The sequence below is a fragment of the Orbicella faveolata genome, unplaced genomic scaffold (assembly GCF_042242905.1).
Source record: "Orbicella faveolata isolate gen_17 unplaced genomic scaffold, um_ofav_v1 contig_34, whole genome shotgun sequence".
NCBI lineage: Eukaryota > Metazoa > Cnidaria > Anthozoa > Scleractinia > Merulinidae > Orbicella > Orbicella faveolata.
Genome location: NW_028301563.1, coordinates 15,367,501 through 15,390,186, shown reverse-complemented (window position 1 = coordinate 15,390,186; position 22,686 = coordinate 15,367,501). Strand labels below are relative to the sequence as shown.

The window sequence follows — 22,686 nt, the reverse complement described above, 5'->3', positions numbered from 1 at the left end:
TTCAAAGGAAAAAATGAAACGGAGATTTAAACAATGATTTATGTTATATATGAGAGGACTTGCCGCATCAGGAACTTTATTTTTACCCTTTTAACACCTGCTTAATCGCCTTTACTAACCTCAATAAACCAGAGACATTAAGAAAAGATCGTTACTTGATAACAATATACACAGTGCGAAGGAGATGGTTTCCATTGGTGCTTGACATGTACTTCAAACCCTTGATCATCTGTATTTCTTACGCAAAAAAATCAGAAGTACCTTTGGATTTAGATAATTAACATAATCTGGATCTTATGGTCCACAATTTAAATTCTTACAGTGTAGTTCATTGTCGATTGATTGTCAGTATTAGGCCCCTATGTTTCAAAATAAATATTAATATTAATCTTTCTTATTCAAAACTTACAAGTTTCACACTGAGTGCCATTAAAGCCTGGTGCACAGGTGCAATTGAAGTCGTTTAACTGGTCTTTACAGGTCCCGTCGTTCTTACAGGGCTGACTTGCGCAGTAATCGATATCTATTTGAATGAATCAGATAAAAACGGCATTTATATAACTTGCTGCAAGGACAAAAGCCAGAACAAAGATATTTGCATTCTAGTCTGCTAATTAGAAAAAGCAAGCTCTGGTAGCGGAGCCCCCGCGCGCCGAAGTCGCGTGAGCGAAGCCTTATACCTTAGAGAATTATTTTGGTAACACATCGAGCTAAGAAAATTTGGTTGTCATCTGATTTTTACGACGCCCGCACGTGCGCCACTTGCTCTGTGTGTGCACGAGTTTTTCAAGGTCATTTATATTACCTCTTTTGGCCTAAAACTGCTTATGTTAGTAAAAGAAACTCTACTTTCAAGATAAAATTTTGTTCTTAAAAGTCTTCCCATGTACACTGACATTGACAAGTAATCAAAGATGCATTAGATGATGCAAATTATTTCTGAAGGGCCAAAGTCTGCCTATATTGGATACAAGCTATGTGTAAAGTGAATGTAAAGCAAGCACACTGTTAAAGATGTGCATGGTTATCTTGAATAATCTAAAATTTCACTAAAGAGGTGGAAAATATCATTTAATATCTTTGCCGGTTCTGAGGTGGAGGGCTAGTACATGTAGATGGCTTATGCACAATTTTTCACTTGTTAAAATTCAGCTGGCAGCATACAAATGAATATAGTCATCTGTTGGTGCGAAACGATCTAAAACAAATACCTATTACTCTCACGAAATAGTATTAATTGAATTTGTTTAGATTATGTCCTAGAGTTACCTGTTTCACATTGTGTTCCATGAAAGCCTGGTGCACAACTGCATTTGAATCCGTTCGCTTGGTCTGTACAGGTCCCGTCGTTCTTACAAGGATGACTAGCGCAGCCATCAATATCTGTTTTAAAGGAAAAGTTGAAATGGGGAATTATATAAAGATTTATGTCATATATGAGAGGACTTGCCGCATCAGCAACTTTATTTGTACCCTTTTAAAACCTGCGTAATCGACCTTAATAATCACAGTAAACCAAAGACATAAAGGCTGTTTAACTACAGTTTTGATGGGTTATAGCAGCCCAACTTCTAACTCTTTTGAAAAAGTTCTAAGATGTTTTTCCTTTCTTTATTTACTGTTTGCTTGAGTCTTTTACCATTGTAGGTGAAACTTAAACGATTTAAACGCCAAGAAATGGCCAAAATGAATGACCGAGTTCACAAGGAGAGATTAGGCACTAGTAGGTTAAATAATGTTTTTCTCAAAATCCACCCGAATGACCCCACCTCAAAATTTCAGGAGTAAGAAATTGACTCTGATTTAACATTCATGCAAAGTAAAATAAGAATCTGTAAGACAGATGTTTCGCAAAGCAAGAAAATGTGAAATCAAATATAGCTCCAAAGCTATCTTGCAGATTAAAATTTTGGCTCTAAACGTGATTCACCCCTACAAATCAACTGCGAAAATTTCATCATGGGTTGTACGGTAGGTTTTCGAGCAATCCTCGATGAAAGAGCAAGAGTGAATTAGCTAGCTTATCATGGCCTGTGTGATCTTGGCTTGATAGGAGTCACATAATGAGAAAAATTCAGAGATTTCCCTTTACGCGTTAATAGGTAATGTCAACACATTCAGAGAGTTGTAACCAAACAATTACCGTAAAGCCCTCAAGCAGTTTAGGGCCTGGGTCAGGAATGTAGTACGCTGGAAAAAACTGTTCTGGATCGATGTTTTACCACAAAAAATTAAAACAAACAAAGTGACAGAGCTAATTTTGAAATTGTCTTAAACTCTACTAAAGTCCACACATGGAAACTTATTTTTATTTGGATCACGCACCTTGTCCAAATTTGCTAACAAAGTCACAAAAGTATGTAAAATCACGTTATTTCTGAGAAATAAGAGTCATATTTAGAGTGTTGTTTTGCGATGAAACTCTTTACGTGCTGGTGGATTTTTTGGCGAGATTTTGACAAGAAAGCATGAGAAAGACTTAAGGTTACCGTATACCTTCAGGGGTGTCTCGCGTCCAAGCGATGTAGCGCGTCCGGTTTAAGATGTGGATAACTGAACCCCTATATCAAATTAAAGCTTATAGAGCTGGCTATCAAACCATACCAAAAATTTTGAAATTAAATGAACTTCCGATTTTTTCACGGCCACTAAAAACGAGCGTCCTAATCATCTTTTGGTATTTTTTTTTTTTTCCTCGGTTTCAGGACAAAAAGCGCTAAAAAAGCGTGTCTGCGTTTTGCCATATTCAATTGCAGTAAAAAGTTACGGAACATTTTCGAAATAGGATTTAAAAAATGTGAAGTGATCGTACAAAAATCGCTGTCGGAGAAAAAACATTTCTAAATAAACAATTCGCAGACACGTGTTTGTTTTTTATATGTTAATCTAGCTACTGTCTAAATTTGAGGGCAATCAAACAAATCCCCTTTGAATTGTAACTCTTTAAAGTGTCTGCTTCAAGCGAAAAATTTGTTCGAGAAAACAGCGCTATGAAAAATCTCTTGCTTCGCAAACAAACTCCGCCCATAAACGCCTTCAACTGGGTTCTCAGATCACTGAGCCAATCAGCGCTTGGAAAATTTACTACCATTAACTCACGGTGAAATTTACGCGTGAATCTCCAGACAACACTTGTGTTTCGCAATGCGCTCAAGGCAGAGAGATAATTTTTCTGTAGCTCGGTTTTTCTTGAAGCTGGTCTGGCAAAATGGGGAAGACGAAAAAGGATACGAACGCTAGAGTGGCTGGGCGACGAGAACAAACTGAGCAAAAGGAAGCGCGGCGGAGCAAATGTGCATGGATAATATTCCAGTGGATCTCAATGAGTTGGACTGTTCATCGGTATCGGACTCAGCAAAAGAGTCACTGTAAACGTCGCTGTTATCGCTGTCGAGTTCCCAAATTTTTACAGAACCTTTCTCTTCTCTTAACTCGATCTTTTTGCCCGCTTGATACGATAGCTATAGCTTCATCCGCGAGGCCAACTTTCGCTTCTTAACTCACTGATGTGTTTTCATTCGTTCTTCGCTTTTTCGAACTGGTAAACAGAGTTTTCCGTGGTCCATGTTTACTTATAACTTAATAGAATTACACCTAATACGAAAAATGCTTGGACTAACAATGCTGATTAACTGAGTAGCCAGCCAGTTCGTAGTATCCATGTAGGTAATATTCCCGCGAAAGTAGTCTCGGTTGATTGCGTACACGTTATAGGGCTGTCAATCAAGAGGGAACTTTTACTTCCGGCCATAACGTAAAACCTCCATTTCTCCGCCATTATTAAGTTTTTTTTTTTTTTTCAATTTTGCTTTCAGAAATTAGAGATTACTCTTCGACCATTACTTTGAACCAAAAATCCAAATTTAAAGAAAATTGCCGATCTGAAGGTATACTGTAACCTTAAAACTTTATTTGGCCACTGAAATACGATACTGTCTTAGCTTCAGAGACTGATCTTCTTTGAAGTCTTAAGACTGATCTTACCGCTAGACCGATCTTCCACCTGTTTTGAATATGGCTGCCTTTAGCTCGCGCTTCGCACAAGCCACAATTGTACGAGATACTGCTGTTAAAGCGTGTTAAAGCGTAATCGGGCGAGAACCTCAAACACTACTATTTTTGCTTTAAGGAAAGTTTTCGGAGCTTTTCCTAGGCTCACCTACCAGGAGTTTGCCATTTTCTCACAATTTCTTGCTTAACAGCTTGAAATAACTTTCTTTGGTTTGCCTTGTGGCCTTCAGTGGTAGTAGCATTACAACTTGAATCTTTGCTTCTCTAAACCGCTGATGTATTACAGGATTATAGTGCTATTTAGATCGATATCGCTCCCTCTTCATAACATCTTGTCTAATTCATGAAAGAATTCCACAAACACGCAACAATGTTCTTCGCACAACAACACTGATCTGAACACTACCATGTCGATGTGAATTCGCGCAATTTTCCGTACTTTTGCTATTCATTCCGCAAATTTAGATTCGCTGTAACTCAAGTCTTCCTTGTGTGATCGATATGTATATAAATTTCCATGTGTGAAATTTAATAAAGTTTAAGACATTCACAAAATTATTTACATTGCTTTGCTTGTCTTAATTTTTTGTCGTAAAACGTTGATCCAGAACAGTTTTGTCCAGCGCACTAAAGTAGAATTATGGTTGGGCAGCTATATCTCTTGTAATATTTGTTTCACCGAGCTGAACTTTTCCCTGATTATTAAACTCGAGTCCTCCCTTGCCTTAACATATTATTTTGACCACGTGACATGTCACGTGATCATTTTGTTAAAATTTGGTGAATTGGAAAACTGGTGGCGAATTTTCATTCTATTGATCAATAAATGAGCGTTTGCGAGGTAAGTTTAAATTATCTACCTTGCTACGTTTGGAATGATCTCCCTTGATTTCGTTTATAGAAGATATAAATAGTCAAAAGTGGAGTTTTTGTTGAAAAAAGGACCTTTCAACCTATAAAGTTTTTCTGTGAAAAGATGGACGGTCATTCCAAACGTGAGAGGATAAAAATAATTGACCTGCATCTAAAACCCGTTTTTGCAGGATGTTATTACTAAAAACCGCCACCAATTCCTCAAATAACGGCTACTTTTCGCTAAACGTCACGTGACGTGTCACGTGACCTGTCAGAAGTACCAATTCTGCTTTAAAATGCTCAGGACGTCAAAACCTAACTGTGTGCTAAATCTGGTTTCATTGCCATTTATACCTTCCGCAGAAATATAACTAATAAATTATTTACACCAGTACAAGCATGTGACCCAGGCCTTAAACTATTTGAGCAGCAAATTGGTGGGATGAACATCTTGAAAATCTCGTTTCAATGCAATACAGCACTTATACTGGAAAAGAAACACCTTTTCGTTCAGATGTAGATAAAACGACATCGAGCAAACAAACTCGCTCTACGTGAGAAAAGAAATCAAAAAGCTAGTAATTTTCTGATCGAACGCCATTTGCATACGTGTTGCCTGAATCGATTAGAAAACATGGATGCTCTCGAATCAATATATTGTTTACTATTATTCTGAACAGTTATTTTTATTGCGAATGTTACTGCATGTTTTCTAAGAGCCATACAGTTCTCATTCAGCTTGCTATGTATGGCTTTGCTCGTTCTTAAAAGTGAATGCTAGTGTCACAAGATGGTGCTGTTTGATCTGGAAGCCTAAACAACATACATTTGGGACATCTGGTCAGATCAAGTAAGTTGCGGAGTAAACAATAAGTCCTTCCTCAACCGTTCGAAACGCTTGTTCAGGTTTGATTCTTTAAAATCGAAGCAATGCGAAAATAAATTAAGCTAAAAACAACGAAATCCAAGTTTATAATAACTAAACAAGAGGTTATATTTCGATGGTTCTTTATTAAATATTTTCTTTGAACGCATGCATTCCACCTAACGTGCACTACAAGAAAAAATAAATAAATAACATAAATAAATAAAAAAAATAATACATTGCGCTGTGTTCTTAACGTAGCGAAATACGAGAAACAAAAACTCGTATCTCGTATATTGCCGCTTTAAAGGCGGCGACGATATATTCGATATAAAAGCCCTCAACTTGGCTGATGTTTCGAGTTTTTCACCTTGCGTGATCAACTTTTTGTTGTGAATAGTAGAGAGCGGGTCTCCTTTGAGCAACAAATTTTGGCTTTGCTGCTCGTTCATCAAACTCACAAAGTGACGGTTTGTGTATCTCAAAGCCCACATGAAGCCTTACTTGTTACGAGAAAACAAACCTTGAATCCTGATAAAAAACAACAAAAATTCGACCAAATTTTTAATGCGTTTTGCTTCGCATCCGCGTAATGATCTCAAACTACACCATGAGCCCATGACTCAAAAGTAGTGGAAAACATTTGCATACAAGAAAAATTTTTACTTTGTTAACTTCTAATGCTGGGTTAGCATTAACCAGCTTCCAAAGATCCAGGCCCTGACTAGAACAAATTAACCTGGCATGAGCCCGCGATCCTATCGAAAACCAGTAACTCGGTCAGCGTTCAACTTTAAAAATGCACACGACCTTGACGAGCTTTAAATCTGAACACGCGACATGATCACCTGATACAGGTCAGCGGATACCCTGTTTTTACAGGTGTCAATGGACCATAGCATAGATGTTCAATATCAAAGATATACGCTGTAAACCATGACTGCATGATTTGGTATTAGCTGGAGTATGGCCGTCATCCTGCGCGACGCCGTCGTTGGGTGCTCGCGCCCGCGATCCATGCCGCTGGCCATGTTGACCATGAAAAAAGAGTTGCATGGGTTTCTATTTCTATACATGCAAATGGTTCTGTTCCTATAGTTATGGTGCTCCACTTGGCGGCTCGTTGGGCCGCCGGAGCTCCGCAAAAAAGTCCTCCTTATTTGAAACCGTGCTCTTACAACGTTGTGTCGATATCATCGTTTTAATTTCGCTAACCACTAAGCAAACACACTCCAGTTGCTTTGTTGAGGTTGATGTGAATAATCGAAAACAAATACTTTTGTGTCCTTAGTCAAATTTTTCGCCGATAACTTCATGGCTAAAAGTAATAAAACCGTCTTTGTAAATACTGCCAAGCCTGATTTTGTGGTTTTCTTTGTGCTAATAAGGACAGCTGCTTCGTAGACTGGTAAAATGTGTTCTTTTGTTACGCCGGGTTGGATTAGCTTGGATTTGCTTAGAACTCTCCCAAGCTGGGTGAAAAGCACTTATCTACTTATTAATCCCTTCTAAATGCATTTCTTTGCATATTTTTATGGAGATTTCCTCGTTTTGTTTGTTCAATTCCTTCGGTTTTATGAAATGCTTACTGGTGAATTTCTTTAAAGGTTATTGCTAATTATAACGGACATTATAACTGCAAAACTGTCGGCACAATTAAGATTCAAATTACGCTTTAGCCTGAATAATATGAATTAACTTGAAAACCACACGTCTTTGAGATTTTGCATGTTTTCCGGCTTCTAAATTCATTTCTTGGCTTTATCTTGAATGATAATCGATATTAAACGAATTTTCTTTAACATTCTTTCATTCGTCGATTTTTCGATGAGAAATTTATGCTTATTGTGTTGATTAGTATTTAATACATGGGGGCTGCGCTTGTATTTTAGGCTTGGCGAAATATATATATCCCAACAGGCTGGCGCTTATCTTCGGTTTCCGCAGAAATAAGCGACTAGGAGTTATGTCTACCTGCTCCTCCCCCCTTCTCTTTTTAATCCCTCGCAGGGCTACCCCAGCTTTAAATTCGTCAGAGCCCATATACACGTACACGTCAGTTGGCCAGGGCTTAAACCTGGACCACTGCATCCGGAGTCCAACGTACCAGCGATTAGCTGCTAAGGCGCCAGTGTGCCAGAACGTATCAAAACGTACTTTATTGACAACAACTAAGAATGCGTGCATATTTTTCTTTCCACAACATACACTAACACTCAGTTGACTGGAACAGCCTTTTTCACGGTTAGCTTTTCTCGTTTGCATTACAAATATAATCCAAGTAGTGGATGCGAGGCAATTCCGAACAGAAAGTACAAAATTGCCTGGAAATGCCTAACCACGATGTTGTATCATAATGTAATGTAAATGAGAAAAGTTAACCGTGGAAATGGTTGTTATCGAGACAAATGCGGAACTATACGTTACAAGCCAAAATCTAATTTTATGTTATATCCTTCATTTATCACTCTTTATATGATAATTAAATAAATGCGCGCGCTCTGACTGGCCAATCAGGTATGGTTTATTGTGCCAGTAAACTCATAGAAATTTCGCGTGTCTTCTGAATTATTGTATAAAAACAATAGACCACAAGTTTTTATGGTTTAGAGGCATGATAAACCACTTGGGATGTTGGAAGAACACTCGAACACTTCTCGTGTTCTTCCTCGACTGTCCTCTGTTCTGTTGTAAAGCACGCAGGAAGCGGTAGAGCACGAAAGAAGTGTAGGGGAAAACACGAGACGTAGTCGAGTGTTTTTCTCTATCTTGAGTGCTCTACTGCGTCCTAAGAGTGAATGCCTATAAAAATGGACCTAAATCGCCTATCAATGGCACAAGTCGGGAAATTGATTTCGCTTGTATTTTGTCCATAGATAGGTCCTAGTGAGAATAGAAACGGACCATAGTTAGTTTCTGCTAATACAGCTTTCTTTGGTAGAAATACGCCAAAAACGATTTCGACCCGATTGGGCTCTAAATCTACTTTCGGTTTTGCTGAATTTTCCGAATATTTGATTGCTTCGCGCTCCGCAGAACAGCTACTTGAGAATCTTTCAATGGATTTTATATTCAGTTCAGGTCTTCGTGGTATGACTGAGCGAAAAATAAAATAAATCAAAGTTAGTTTTGAGCCCGAAAAGAGATCAAACTGACACGCAAAATTTTACAGAGTGTTGCAAGAGAATTATTGCATGAAAACATCGCCATATTTTTCTATGGGCTATAACTTTAAATACCATAAAAACACTTTCTATGGATTAAATATACAGCCACCTGTTAGGCTATCAGAAAACATCTCTGGGCAAATGATTTCAAGTCGCCCGCCTTGGCCTGTGTTTCTCATAGATTTTGCCCAAAATCCGCCGTTGGAATGTAAACAATTGCGTGACGCGGATAGCCACTCTCGAGTAAAATATTCGTTTCCAGCAATCCGATGAAAGCAATTTTTGAAACGTTGTTTAGATAAAATAATGGAAAATGTTTTTTGTTTTGTTTTGTTTTGTTTTTTGTTTAAGTTAGTATAAATATATATGTTTTTTCATTTGGATTGCAACACCCACGACATCCCTGATAAAGAACGTTTCTACAGTACTCCGGGAAATGATTTTAACACTTGTTTATTTTATTGGTTTCACTGATAACTTACAATATAGTGGCAGTTTTAGAGATACACTTAACAAATCCTCTATGGTTTATAGCAATTGAATCATTGACTGACAAATAAAGTCAAGTGGAAATACCATAATTTCTATAAAATACTAACTGCGTGATGGCATCTCCCAGGGGCACCCAACGACCGTTTTCTCTCGAATGCTGTTAGACGCTGTTTTAGGCTATCTGGAGTACTTTTAAAGCTCTGTGGGTTAATTTTAGGTTGCACTAAAAAAATTTTATCTGTTCGGATATTCTAGGGGAACTTGAGTATTCTCGAATTTATTAGGGCTTTTTTGTCCATTTCCCGAAAACCTTAGGTCTTAACGCCTTTCCGAAAATGATAGCTGACCTTTTTTCGGTACCCAAAACGACATTTTCAACAGTCCGAAAACAACAGACATTAAATTTCTCATATCACGAAAGTTTGAGGTGCCAATTCTCTCAAGAAAATCAGAGGGGATTATAGGCCTTCCGAACAGATAATTTACCGGAACGATCCGTTGGGTGCCCCGGATCTCCGCTCTTCTAGCTGTGTAGAAAATTTGTACTTACACAATATGCACAAACTCAGCTAGAAAACCCAGAATTTCTTAAATTGAATTAGAACAGGAAGTAACTGCGTTTAAGTTTCGATCATACTGGGAAAAAAACCATTTTTTCTACCTTGGTTGTTTGATCAATTAACTGAAATTTGCAGATCATAACACTGGTAGACAAATAAACATTACAGTGGTCGATCTAGGACTAGGTTTACACTAAAGGAGTTTTTTTGGATTCGTAAAAGTTCCTGGATTCATCAATTTTAGAGTATTCGGATTAGTAGGGGCTTACAGTGAAAGGATATTCGGATTCTTAACCGTTTACACACGACGATAACTCCGGGAACATTCATGATGGAATGGTTAACAAGCAGTTTGTTGCCTCGACAACGAGAAACAAAATACCTCCGAAACTAAGGCTAGGGGTAGGTTGAGACAGTCTGAAGTTTTCTTTCAACTCGCTGACCACGGTACTGTTGTCGATCATGTCAGGTCCCTCCAGGTATTTATTCTGGTCTTTACTTAATATCTAGACCCGTCGAGGTCTTCGATCGTGACATCGTCGTCATCTGCGCAGTAAAGTATAAATTGGGTTTCTGAGGAGTATGGCATTACCCATTATAAAAGTGATTACCTACACCTGAAACAGCACGAGGTAATCACCCAGCGACCGCCATCAAATGGCCATCAATGTGCCTACGACTCGACTACGACTGGATCATGTAATCCGCCATTTTCGTTCCACCGCAAACTCAAAAGATCACAGGCGGAAAAATATCCGGATTCGAGAGAAAATCGTTTACACGACAAAACTCTCCAGATTCAAAAGTTTTCGGATTCAAAGTTCCCACTTTAAATTCCGGATTCAAAATCTCTGGAGACACGACCAAACCGGAGAGTTTTTATTTCGAATTCGTCCACTTTTGTGTAAACGGCAAAATCAATCCGGCACTAAAACATTCGGAATTCATCACGAATCCGGAACAATTTCCTTTAGTGTAAACCTACAATCCTGGCCATAAGTTGTTGGGACACCTCCCTCTTTTGCGCGCTAAAACCCTCGATTTCAACTACGTCCTTAACGTTTTAGAACAAAAGATGAATAGAAGCAAGTACAATTGACCGCCCTCTCCCCTAGCAATGTTGCATGAAAACGAAGTTATTCTAAAGACTACATCGGATGTGGGAAAAAAGGAAAAATGGACAATAGAAAGTGGTTAGACAGTTGTGTTGGAACCAAACGCGATTGCTGGAGAAACGCTATTATTGGAATAAGACGTGAATATCTATCTTCTCGTCTCTTTAGTCCGAGAATACTGTTCTAGGAGGCGAACAATTCTTGAAACGTGGCTATTCTGAAGCTATTGTCAAGGATTTTTTTCTTCAAGATTTTTATCAACATTGACAGGGGGAGAGGGGTAGGCGGGCTTGCGCGATTTTGGTCTTAAGAGAGGCTGCCTGTGAAGTCATCTGCCGTAACTGTCCCAACACTTTTGACCAGGATTGTAGTCTTACATGAACAGCGAACATCCATCTTGTTTTGTTAGCGGAAGTCGGTCACGGAAGAGCGAATTTCAATGAAATATATATATAATTTGATTAAGCAATTAGCCAAAAATAGGTTGGCTGCCAAAACAGTTTAGGGATTAGCCTAACTCTAACCTTAAGTTTTAAGACTGAAGAAAAAAAGAAAAAAAAGCAGTCAGCATTTCCGTTGTTTGAAACAGAAACATTCGCGCACAATGAACTATATGTATAGTACGTGCGTAACATGGAAAGCAATCCGTCTAGCACAGTAATTGTTCAAATTAACAGCTTACCGAGACACTCGCACTGTCGATGCCTCCTATTTATGATTTAAACTTTTAGGATTTGTTTACTTTACTTTTTCCGACTTTTTCCGACTTTTTCCGACTTTTTAGCCGGAGGAAAGGCACTAAATGTGTTGGTACAAATAAAAAGGTTTAACCGAAAATCGATCCGTCCGAATCAACAAATACAAATTTAATCACTGTAGCGTTCCTTCAGATCACGTAAGGCTACAAACCAACAATATCAACTTGTCATCACGCTTAACAAATGAACTTAGAACGATTTTCTTTCTAGAACTCGCTCTTGTAATTAAAATGATCAAAGAAAGAACGACAGCTTAAAGCGACATAGCAGTAACACCCGAACTCCAAGTAAATTGCTTTTAATTGGCGTTTTTAACTAACGAAATTTCCAAAGCGATGACTTTCAAAATATTAAAGTTAAAAGTGGTCCATTATGTTTTTTTTTCACCCAAATGTTCTAAGATAGCCATCTGCGGTTTGTTGGAAACGAATTATGTATTCACGGTGACCGCCCGCGTCACACAATTGTTTACATTCTCACGGCGGTTCAGGGAAAAATTTCTGAGAAGCACAGACCAAGGCGGGCGACTTAAAACCATTTGCCCAGAGATAATTTTTGATTTTCAAACAAGTGGGTGTACAGTTAACCCATAGAAAGTGTTTTTAAGGCATTTAAAGTCATAGCCCATAGAAAAATATGGCGATATTTTAATGCTATAATTCGTTTGCAACACATCGTAATATTTTGCATTTCCGTTCGATCTCGTTTCGGGCTCAAACGAAACCTCGATTTATTTTATTTTTCGCTCAGTCATAACATGAAGACCTGAGCTGAATGTAAAGACCATTGAAAGATTCTTAAGTAGCTGCTGTGCGACGCGCAAAGCAATCAAATTTTCAGAAAATTTAGCACAACAGGAAGTAGATTTTAAGCTCAATCGGGGCAAAATCGTTTTTCGGAAATTTCTCCCCAAAAAAGCTGCATTAGCAGAAACTAACTATGGTCCGTTTGTTTACTAGCTAGAGCCAATCTATGGGCAAAAAATGAGCAAAATCGATTTTTCGACTTGTGCCGTTGTTTGGTCTGTAGTTATGGGCACTGGCTCCTAAGTGCTTTACAACAGAACAGAGCACAGTCGAAGCTTCTTTATTTGTTTTATGATAATGAATCCGATAATTTTCCCACGCATTCGGCTGAATTTTCAAGCCAAACTTTGTTTTCCAAACGAGAAAAAATGGCGTCAGCCATGCAATGTTCTCTGATAAAGCACGCTGAAATAGGCCAATCACAATCCTTGTTAGAATCGTTCAAATAATTTGATTCGCTAACGAAGTGACAGCTCTCAATCACAACCTGGACTTCAGGTAAGCTTTCAGTTTCGAGTAGTTTGAGCGGCTTTCGAGAGAAGAACGATGCCTTCAAAGTTCGCTTTTAAGTTGATTTATAAATACGGATCTAAAGGCAGGTAAAGGTTCATAGTCCAGAGGAATCCTGCCATATTGTGACCCATGAAAACGTGCACTTTTCCAGTGGAAATTACGAAACGCGGAGCTCAAAGCTTGCGGATAAAAATGCGAAATCCCGACTTGAATTTGAAAGGAGTTACAGTTATTTACGGCTTGCAGCCGCTCGCCGCAAGATTGCCTGAACTAGCGTAAAAGTTAGAAAGACTTAACGGCTCCTACTGTTTCTACTCCGAGCACAGAAGAGAATATCAGAGCAAGCTTTGCACTGACCATTCGTCGGTTCACTTCGCTGAGATGAGTGGAGAAAGAGCGTTACTACACTGCATGTAAGTGTCGTTTGAGCAATTGAGCATTTTTACAAAAATAAAGCTTCTCATCATAAACAGAGACAGTTCAATTGTTGTTTTCTGTCGTCGTTTTACTTCTTAAGAATAATTCCTGCCTTCGTAACAAATACTATGTCTTTTATCGAAGCATTGTTTAGGTTACGAATTTGTTTGCTTCGCTACGTGTTTTGTCGGCGGGATCTGGCGAAACTTGTTATTTTAGAACAGTTTTAACACTACTGTTCCTAACAATGGTCTCTGTGAGCCATATTTGCTGCAGACAAATAGCTCGTTTCCACTGCGTTTGTCTGAGTCACAGGGGATGTTTAATTTGCGTCAAATTTGTCAAAATTGCGAAGCACAAATTTGAAAGCCAACTTACCGTCATCAACCCGTGCTCTGTTCTCTGATAAATAAACTTTGTCAAGATCATTGAGGATTTTTTTAAAGTATTGTAAAGCGCCATGGACAATAAGTGGAAAATGGGGCTATATAAATGTATATTTATTTATTTTATAAATCACGCTGTTTCAGCCAATCAGAGCGCGCGTAATGTGGAAACTTTATTATAACAGCCTATAAACCATAAAACCTTCTGGTCCATTGCTTAATTAAGGTGGCTCAAAACAGTTTCCAGCACTTAGATTTTGATGTATCGTTATAACCACTCTTAATCAATTGATGCTACAATCATGGTATCAAAACACTGCCCAGTCATTGGTGAACAGGTTGTTATCATTTTCGTGACACATAGGAACAGTAGGACCTCCTAAAGACACCCTTAATTACAGCTTTAGGGGCTTATTATACAAAAACGGCACGGTGAATGTTTTTTTTTTTTTTTTGGTATATATTATAGAATTTTGAGAAGCATGATGAGATGCAACTTTTGGCAAAGTTTTAAAAAATTATGTACATATGGTTCAGAACCACCTTAAACTTTCAAAACTTTAAGGTAGCTCTGAACCCTATGTACAGAGTTTTTTAAAACTTTGCCAAAGTTGCATCTTAGCATGCTTATCAAAAGTTGGTAATATTAAAAAAAATTTCACCGTGCCAGTTTTGAATCATGTTCCAAAAGCTTTAATTAAGGGTATTTTTAGCAGGTAATACCGTTGCTATGGTAACCTATTGTGCCACGAAAATTATAACAACCTGTTCACCAAAGATTGGGCAGGTTTTTGATACCATGATTGTAGCATCAAGTGATAAAGAGTGCTTATAGTGACCAATCAAAATCTAAGTGCTGGAAACTGTTTTGAGCCACGTTAAATGTCAAGCTAAATTCGAAACCGGCAGATGATTCTGTTCTGGGTCGCTGGTAAAAGTTGGGGTAAAAGTTCCTGGTATTTGTCCGCCTGGGTATGTATAACAAGATTATTTAAAACAAAGAGACTCTTTCTATGCAAAACTATGTGAAAGCGTTGTTCGTCTCGTCTCTCTTTCACTTTCACAGTACAATTAGGCGACTTACCGCTACAATTGAAGTTGCAATTTTTAAGAGCGGTGATAGTTTTCTCTATTTGTTGAATCAGTTCCTCTACAGAGGCCGACGAACTTCTTACTTCCACCATAAAAGTACACAGCGCGAGAAAAGCGAACACAATCCACTTTTGAGAAGCCATTTCTGAGGAAATGTAACCAACAAAGAACATATATACTGAGTTATTATTATTACTAGAGTGGGACTGGGTCGAGGTCTAAGTTGATATTAATACAGTCGAGCATTCAAGAATTAAAATGGTTGCTGATAGGGAGAAAAAATCATTGAAAAACCTTTCTATTTCGCTCAGAGATACCTTATGATGAGTTTATAAACGTGATATGATTTTTTTCTTAGGTCTGCTTTTATTTTCCAGAAATTTCGCAAAAACTATAAACGACGCCGATGGACACAAAATGGGGGACATTAGCAACAACGCAAGATTTTCGGTTTTGAAAATTGCAAAAGGAAGCAGGCTCCTTAACTTTGGATATTTGTGTAGGAGCGCTATTAGGCATTGGTAAATTATTTACGCGTAAAACCCAGTATTTTTCTCTTATTCGGAATTCACAGTGCGCGTGGATAAAAAATCTCATTCTAGGACAGTTTTTCATAAATATTTTTCCTATGCAGTATAGCCTAGAGTCACTTGGGATTAAGGTTGTCATTAGACGAAATGTTTTTCTTTTCAAGGGTATAAAAAACTATTTTGGGGCTTTTTATTACTGTATATATACGTATTAAAAAAGCACGCTCTAGTTCAAGTAAATTACAACCTCGACTTGTCAACAACCGCAAATAATTGTCGCTATTATCGCAACAACCAATATAAAGCACCCGTGCTAGTAAAATGAGGCTTTAAGGCTGGTTTTCACTAGTGACGGAGTCGTAATAACCTCTTACTAGCCGAGTTCGAGGGCCGAGCTGGAAGTTACGGGCCAAGATTTTTTCCCATGGCGCAACACACCAGTATTATTATTGTATCAAGTGAACATTATAACACTTGGCTTCACACTAAAAGCTAAGTTAGGTTTCAAGTAAGCACTTGACCCAAGTGTACTTGGAAATCTCAAGTCGCACTTTACAAAACTTGGCTTCAAGCCTGATGATATTACTTGAAACATTTTCAGCATTTTTACATTAAAATCAGTCACAAATATCACTAATGCGATTGTTCGGCAGTAGAATCGTGAAGAAATGCTATAGTTGCTTTGTTGATAAAGAGCAACACAACAATAGCAGCAACACAAAGGAACAAACGGCATCTTCTGTATTTCTCTAGAATGGCTCAACAAGGCAGTTTTCGGCAAAGAAATTGCTGTAGGGCTTTAGCTAACCTAGAAAATGCATTTCCGTGTCACTCGTCCAATGTTCAACAGAGTTGTTCGGGTGCAAAGAAATGACCTGGTTGAAACTTGAAACAGCAGCTGGTTTGCAATTTGCAGAAGCGCATTTGGTGTCGGATGATATGAAAAGCCATGGTTTAGAGGTGGTTTAGGCTGTCTCAATGAAATTCAAGCAAGTCGTTTATCAAACCGTTTATCAGAATTGTAGCAACGTTGCACATCGCTTTCAATTGGCTTCCATTTCCTATTGGTCAAGTGTGTTCTCAAGTGTGGTGTAGGCAATACTTGGCGACGTACTTCGGCTTTATCAGGTGCCCAACATGGTTGACCCAGCTATATTAATAATAACTGATCTTTTACTTTAAATTATACTGAATGTAGAGTATTTAGCATCATATCAGTGACTAGCTTTAAGCCAAAAATTGCAGCTCATTCACATTTGAGGGATATCAAACATCGGAGAATTGTTTTTAGTATTTGTTGGCAAACAGCTCCAATTTAGTTCGTCTGTAAGTCATTGTTTACATGTGACTTTTGAGGATGACTGCCATCTTGCGGGAGCGAGTGAAATGCTAAACCGTAGGGCAGAAATAGGAAAGACCTCAATGTTTGACATGATGTCATCGAAAATTATATGCCTCATTCCCTAATGGAAAGTCCAGTTGGTTTGAGTAATATTATGCCAAAGCCTAACGTAAAAACTCATGTAACAAGCACCAAAGTATATCTGCGCCCGCTTGATTTCTTCCTCATTTCCTAATTGGCGAGAGGAACCCAGTAAAGACACTCGATTCGGTACTTGTTTTTTACGTATCAAACAGTGAAGTTAATTCGAGATCAATCGACTTTAAGATCTTCTATATATTGAAGCAGCCATTTATAAAATCTGTCTACAAATCATGCAAGGTATAACTTGACAATCAGTCATAATTTATATGGCATTTTGCGGGATAACAGCCATTTTGCCGAAGGGTAGAAATTGAGCTGAGAACTTTCACGATAAGATAAAAGAGTGAACTAAGCATTTACAAACAATAAAAATCTTACTTTACATTTTCCTTCTCACATGAACAGAAGATACACCCAGGCTCGAGGTCACAACAATGAATCAAATCGAAGTAGCAGCCAAGTGAAAACCGACGAGTGACCCCGAATTGGGAAAAGTTTTTGTTTCCATCTGTAAAATTTTGACGCGCTGCATTATGGGAATGGTTTCCAGCCGCGTACCCGCCGTGTGGTTTATTCAGGGCGGAAAAAGGCTGGGTGGTTAAACGGGCAGTCCGCTCTTGGTCCAATGTGTGATGCAGAGAAGGACTGGCACGAGCGCTCCTTCCGCGCTTCCGGTGACATTAATGGCTGCCAAAAATCTCCTCTCGACGAACCGGAAATTAACTTTTCTTTATTTAGTCTGAGCCACCAGTTGTGTATTTTCAAAGTCTTTTCGATGATTTAGACCCAAAAGTCAATACGTTTATGGCTGTTGTAATGATGCTTAAGTAGTTTCGTCGTAGTGAAGTAAGACAGTGTCGAAGGCAGGTATGTCCCGCTTATTATGTTCAAGCCGTGATCCGAGTACTCCACATTACTCCACTCTAAATTTTACATATGTTGAAGATCGATAGCTTTTACATAACATAGTCAAAAACAGCTTGTGCCACACGCTTACAAGGATTTCGCCATAGAGTCTATCGCGAACGAAAAGGCTGATTTGATAGATATTTGAGAACATGTTCGAAGTTTAGCTGGAAATGTGGGAAGACAGCAGAGATATTAAATCAGCAAAATTACGGTATCACTTTTCAATCAACCCGAATAACAATTTTATTTTGTTGTTTGAGTTCTTAAAACTCCTTGTCTTCTTCATTTTCGCAGTACAAAATTTCACTATGTCGAAGAAACCGTGATCTTAGTAGCTTTTTAGCGATGGCAAAGGGTAAGCGCATAATCTCAGCTCAAAAGATGACGAAAAAAAATTCTTTGACAAGATTTTATATTGAGAAATTAAAAACACCTAATCGGATTTGAAAGTGCACGCGCTACATTATGCAAATTAGCTAGTTGTACGCGTCAGACTTTCCTGCTCGCCAAACAAGCAGAAATAATAAGAAACTGATCGAAAACAGATTTTGGTCATTATATTTTGGTCATGATTAAGAATTGTTCTGATTGTTCTGAGGAACGCTCAAATTAACCGGCGATACCAGAGTAAAGAGTTTCATAACGTTTATTCGTAAGTCAGAAGAAATGCAAAAGATTACGCGTACAACGAGCGCGAGCAGATCTTACAGCACGAAATATGAAGCCTTTTTTCAACCTGAAAAACTTACCTTTTCCCAATGCCTCAGAACAAAAATGCACCTAAAACCTTCCTTCTTCATATGGAAGGGAGTTTCGTCGAATTTCTTTACAAAGCCAAGTTCCAGTGTAAGTAAGCGCAATCTGCTCGTTTTAGTAGACCCCAGTCTATTGCATCACACCTTTTTCCTCGGACCCGCTCGTTTCACCGCCCCACATATAAGCACCCTGGTTTATTCTTCCGCTTTCCGACTATCTACTTCTCATTAGATCGTAAGCGACAGAGTCATAAGCAGAATCGGTTTTCTGCTTCGGACTCCGTTGGTTTAATTACCAGTAGATCGTATAACTCTACATTTCTGACTGCGACTCCGACTACGACTCCGTCGCTAATGAAAACCAGCCTTTAGAGACTTTTACAAAGCACCAAAAGCAGAATCCGATTACTCTAATTCTGTCAAAAGTTTTTAAATTAAACTCGAAACTAGTTCGTGTATGCGGTCTAACTCCGCGGTTAAGTCTGTACTACGATCGTTTTAGCTTTCCATAGATATAAATACGTCTTTTTACTTATGCAGTTGAATTGTCCCGCAAGTTGAACTTTTCAAACGTCTTTACAGCAAGGATTTTGTTTGACAATAACACACTTGTATCGTGTCTTAACGACGAAAAAAAGTAAAAGGCATTTACAGAAAAATACACAGAAGAAAAGCATTGCAATAAGTGAGACTCTTTACCTGCAAATCTTCTCTTTGTCCTGAATATATATTCTGTCAAGAATTCTTTGCACAACTCCTAGATTTCAACTGCCTAATGCATTCGTCAGTAAATACGCTGTTAAAACTACACGCGTCCTCCTGCTTTTAAAAGTTTTAAATTTCATTTTCGCGCGCGCATGATTACACTCACGCACGCGCTTAGACAAGTAGTCAAAAATTGGATTGCACGTGACCCTCTTTGACACGGTGTCACGCCATGCAATTCTTCAATAACATATCTACCACGCTGCCTGACTAGATCGCAGTTTCAAACCGCTATATTTGAATTTTTTGCTCTCCGTTGTTTTACAAAAAGATACAGAGCGTGGAAAAATGATCAAAAAAGAAAAAGCGAAAGTTTCTCCGATATAACTGTCAAATTTACGGCAATTTTGGATTGCAAAGCTGTGGTTCATCACTTGATAGTGGTCACTAAGGATGGTGCCTACTAAATGCAAAGGTTTTTGCGCCACATTAGGATCATGCGGAAAAATTAAATCTTTTCAAAATTTGAAAACTTTTACGGCTACCCGTTACATTTTTTCCTGTCACGTCCCCAGTAGGTAAAACATTTGCGTCTCTCGCACTTGTTTTGCGAGCGCAGTACACCATCTGCAGGTACATGTTTACAGTTGGATTTCAGTTTAACAAATTGACGTCAGTCTTTCATGCGTCTGTCCTCTTATTGATGATAAATTGCGTCACTAACATTGTCAAAGTGGCTGTGGAACCACGAGCCGCAGGCGAGTGGTTCCGCAGTGACTTCAATTTGTTTGTTTGTTTGTTTGTTTGTTGTTGTTGTTGTTTTCTTTTTTACAATAACAAGACCCCTATATGGTCAAATATGAGGGGAAAAGACGCCGTAAACTTGCCGTAAACAAAGATAAGGGAATTTATTTCAAAATGACGCAAACATTGTCAATACCTTTTCTCGCTTTTTTGATTGGCTAGTTAAAATAGTCAATGAAATCCCATTGGCTAAAAAGTTGGCAGTTCGACAGCTAAAAGTTGAATTGTTGAAAGCTTGCATAAATTCAATTTTGTTCCGCCTGTACTCTTACTGATGATTAAAATGAGCTAATCAGCGCCCGAGAAATTAGACAGTTATTGTAAAAATCGACAAATAACAGCTAGTTTTCAGCTGGAAGCCGTTAACGAAAAGGTTCATTAAACTTGATTGGTGACAGTAGGAAAATTTCGCTTTCATTTTAGTTGTGTACTTGGGACGTAGTTGATTAGGTCAATGCCAGCCCTAGCGCGCGCGTGGCGGTTAAACCATGCCTTGCGTAATGCGCAGAACATGATACGCTCGTTGATTCGTCTCTCACAACTTAAGGTGGCTCCCTATAGTTTTTCGACTGCACGCGCGCATAGGACGAAAGCTCAAGTAATCTGCCCGCGCTCAAAGGAAAACGTAAGTGTTTCGACTTTTGTGACGTCAACATGAGGTGAATTTTTTTAAATTTGACTCAGTTGTAACCACATATAATTCCTATAAAATATCCTATTTTTGTTAAAATCTGTCAGAGCTAATCTAATATATTTAGAAGAATGACAAATTACAGAATATTGGAATGAACCGTCTGAACAATCTTGACTTTTTCCCACTTCAAAATGTCAAGCAATGTTATTAACTAAGTTTCCTTTTCTAACTCGCGCTCTATAGGGAGGGTGTTCGTAAATACTCTATGGAGCCACCTTAATTTGCCTTTGCTTGTGCCGCAGCGTTAATCTCATATCCAGATCTCACTCTGTTTGACGCCTGGCCGTGGGAGATCTGGGTTCGAGGTTATCGCAGCGTATGAAAATCTGCTCGCAGGCGTGACTCGATGGCCCATAATAATTCAATGTGGTCATCTCGCGCAGACTTCTAAATGACTTTGCCTATAAATAACCAAGTAGGCTAGTTCACATGTTGGATTATGTTTATAAACGGGACAACAAAATCGAAGTTTCGCTTTTGAAGGTTTATAAGTGACGCGATTTGTGAAAATGGCCTTCACAGTTTTCGTCTAGCGCACTTAACTAATTTTCACTGGCCAAACAAACCATTTAGATATGGTATACACATAGCATAACCCTCTTTTCTAGAAGCTCTTATTTGTGGAGCTATTCGTATACTAGAAGAGTTACAATTTCTCCTGTTCATTTTGGGCCAGTTTGTCATACAATAAGGAAAAAAATCGATTTTTTTTTATTTTAACCTCAGACCACTGGAGTCACGACGAACGTTGGGAATTCAAATCGCAATTCCATTTGTGTAATTCTTATATGATTCAACAGTAGTCTGAGCTATACCGAGGTAAACTTTTTGCAATTTTAATAAAAACTTAACTACTGAGCAGCACTCTGCCAACTGCAGTTGTATAACTTCTTTATTTCTCCTACGCGTTTCGTTTGACTAACGCACACTCCGTCAGGGCGTTGAATAATACAGCACGAAGCGCCTGTATTTATACCTAACTCATACTAGAGTTTACATTTCGTAAGAACACACCTACGGATATACATATAGGAATGAGAAACTCCGCGGTAATGCATCTAGTAAACAGGCGGTAAGTTTCGGAAAGGTGTGACATATTTTGTGTTTGTGCGTGATATAATTTTGGGACTCGCACTTTTAGCTAAAACTGTGGGCCGCAAAATTTTATTATACGAAACGCGTAGGAGAAATAAAGAAGTTATACAATCACAGTTGGCAGAGTGCTGCTCACTAGTTAAGTTTTTGTTATCATCATCATCATCATCATCATCATCATCATCATCATTATTTTTATTTTAACCTCAGACCACTGGAGTCACGGCGAATGCTGGGAACTCAAATCGCGATTCGATATGTGTAATTCTTATATGATTCAACAGTAGTCTTAGCGACACCGAGTTAAACTTTATGCCAAACCGTGGGTTGCTTTGGCCCTAGAGAAGACTTCATATTTTCTATTCCTGAAGTAGAAAGTTTGTTTAAACAGACACTGAGTTATATCATTATACTTAATAACTAACACTAGAAACTAAAAGGAAAACTGAGAGGAACTGAAAGGCCGGACTTCAAATTAAAGGCCTTGCAAATTTCGCTGAGTGGCTTTGATAACCGCAGTTAAGGGTGGAATCCAACTTTCTCGTTGTAAAGGAAGTAACAATATGGCCCGGCTTCAACAGAATAATTCTATAATAGTTGTCAGGCTTTGAAAGCGTTATTGGACGGGAAGGGGCTGTTGCATATCACCTGCACTACGCACTGAGGTTTGC

At 38.5% G+C, this 22,686-nt stretch overlaps 1 protein-coding gene across 1 annotated transcript in view; it reads right to left on the bottom strand.

The window, feature by feature from the left end:
• Positions 1-15,180, bottom strand: part of LOC149105005 (microfibril-associated glycoprotein 4-like) — a 38,784-nt gene extending 23,604 nt beyond the window's left edge. Inside the window, exons 1-3 of the mRNA XM_089272311.1 lie at positions 15,030-15,180; positions 2,326-2,339; positions 1,270-1,474 (exon numbers count right to left, since the gene is read on the bottom strand). Coding sequence (XP_089128437.1) covers positions 1,270-1,474; positions 2,326-2,339; positions 15,030-15,180 — 370 coding nt within the window. The remainder of the gene's footprint in view (positions 1-1,269; positions 1,475-2,325; positions 2,340-15,029) is intronic.
• Positions 15,181-22,686: the final 7,506 nt, after the last annotated feature.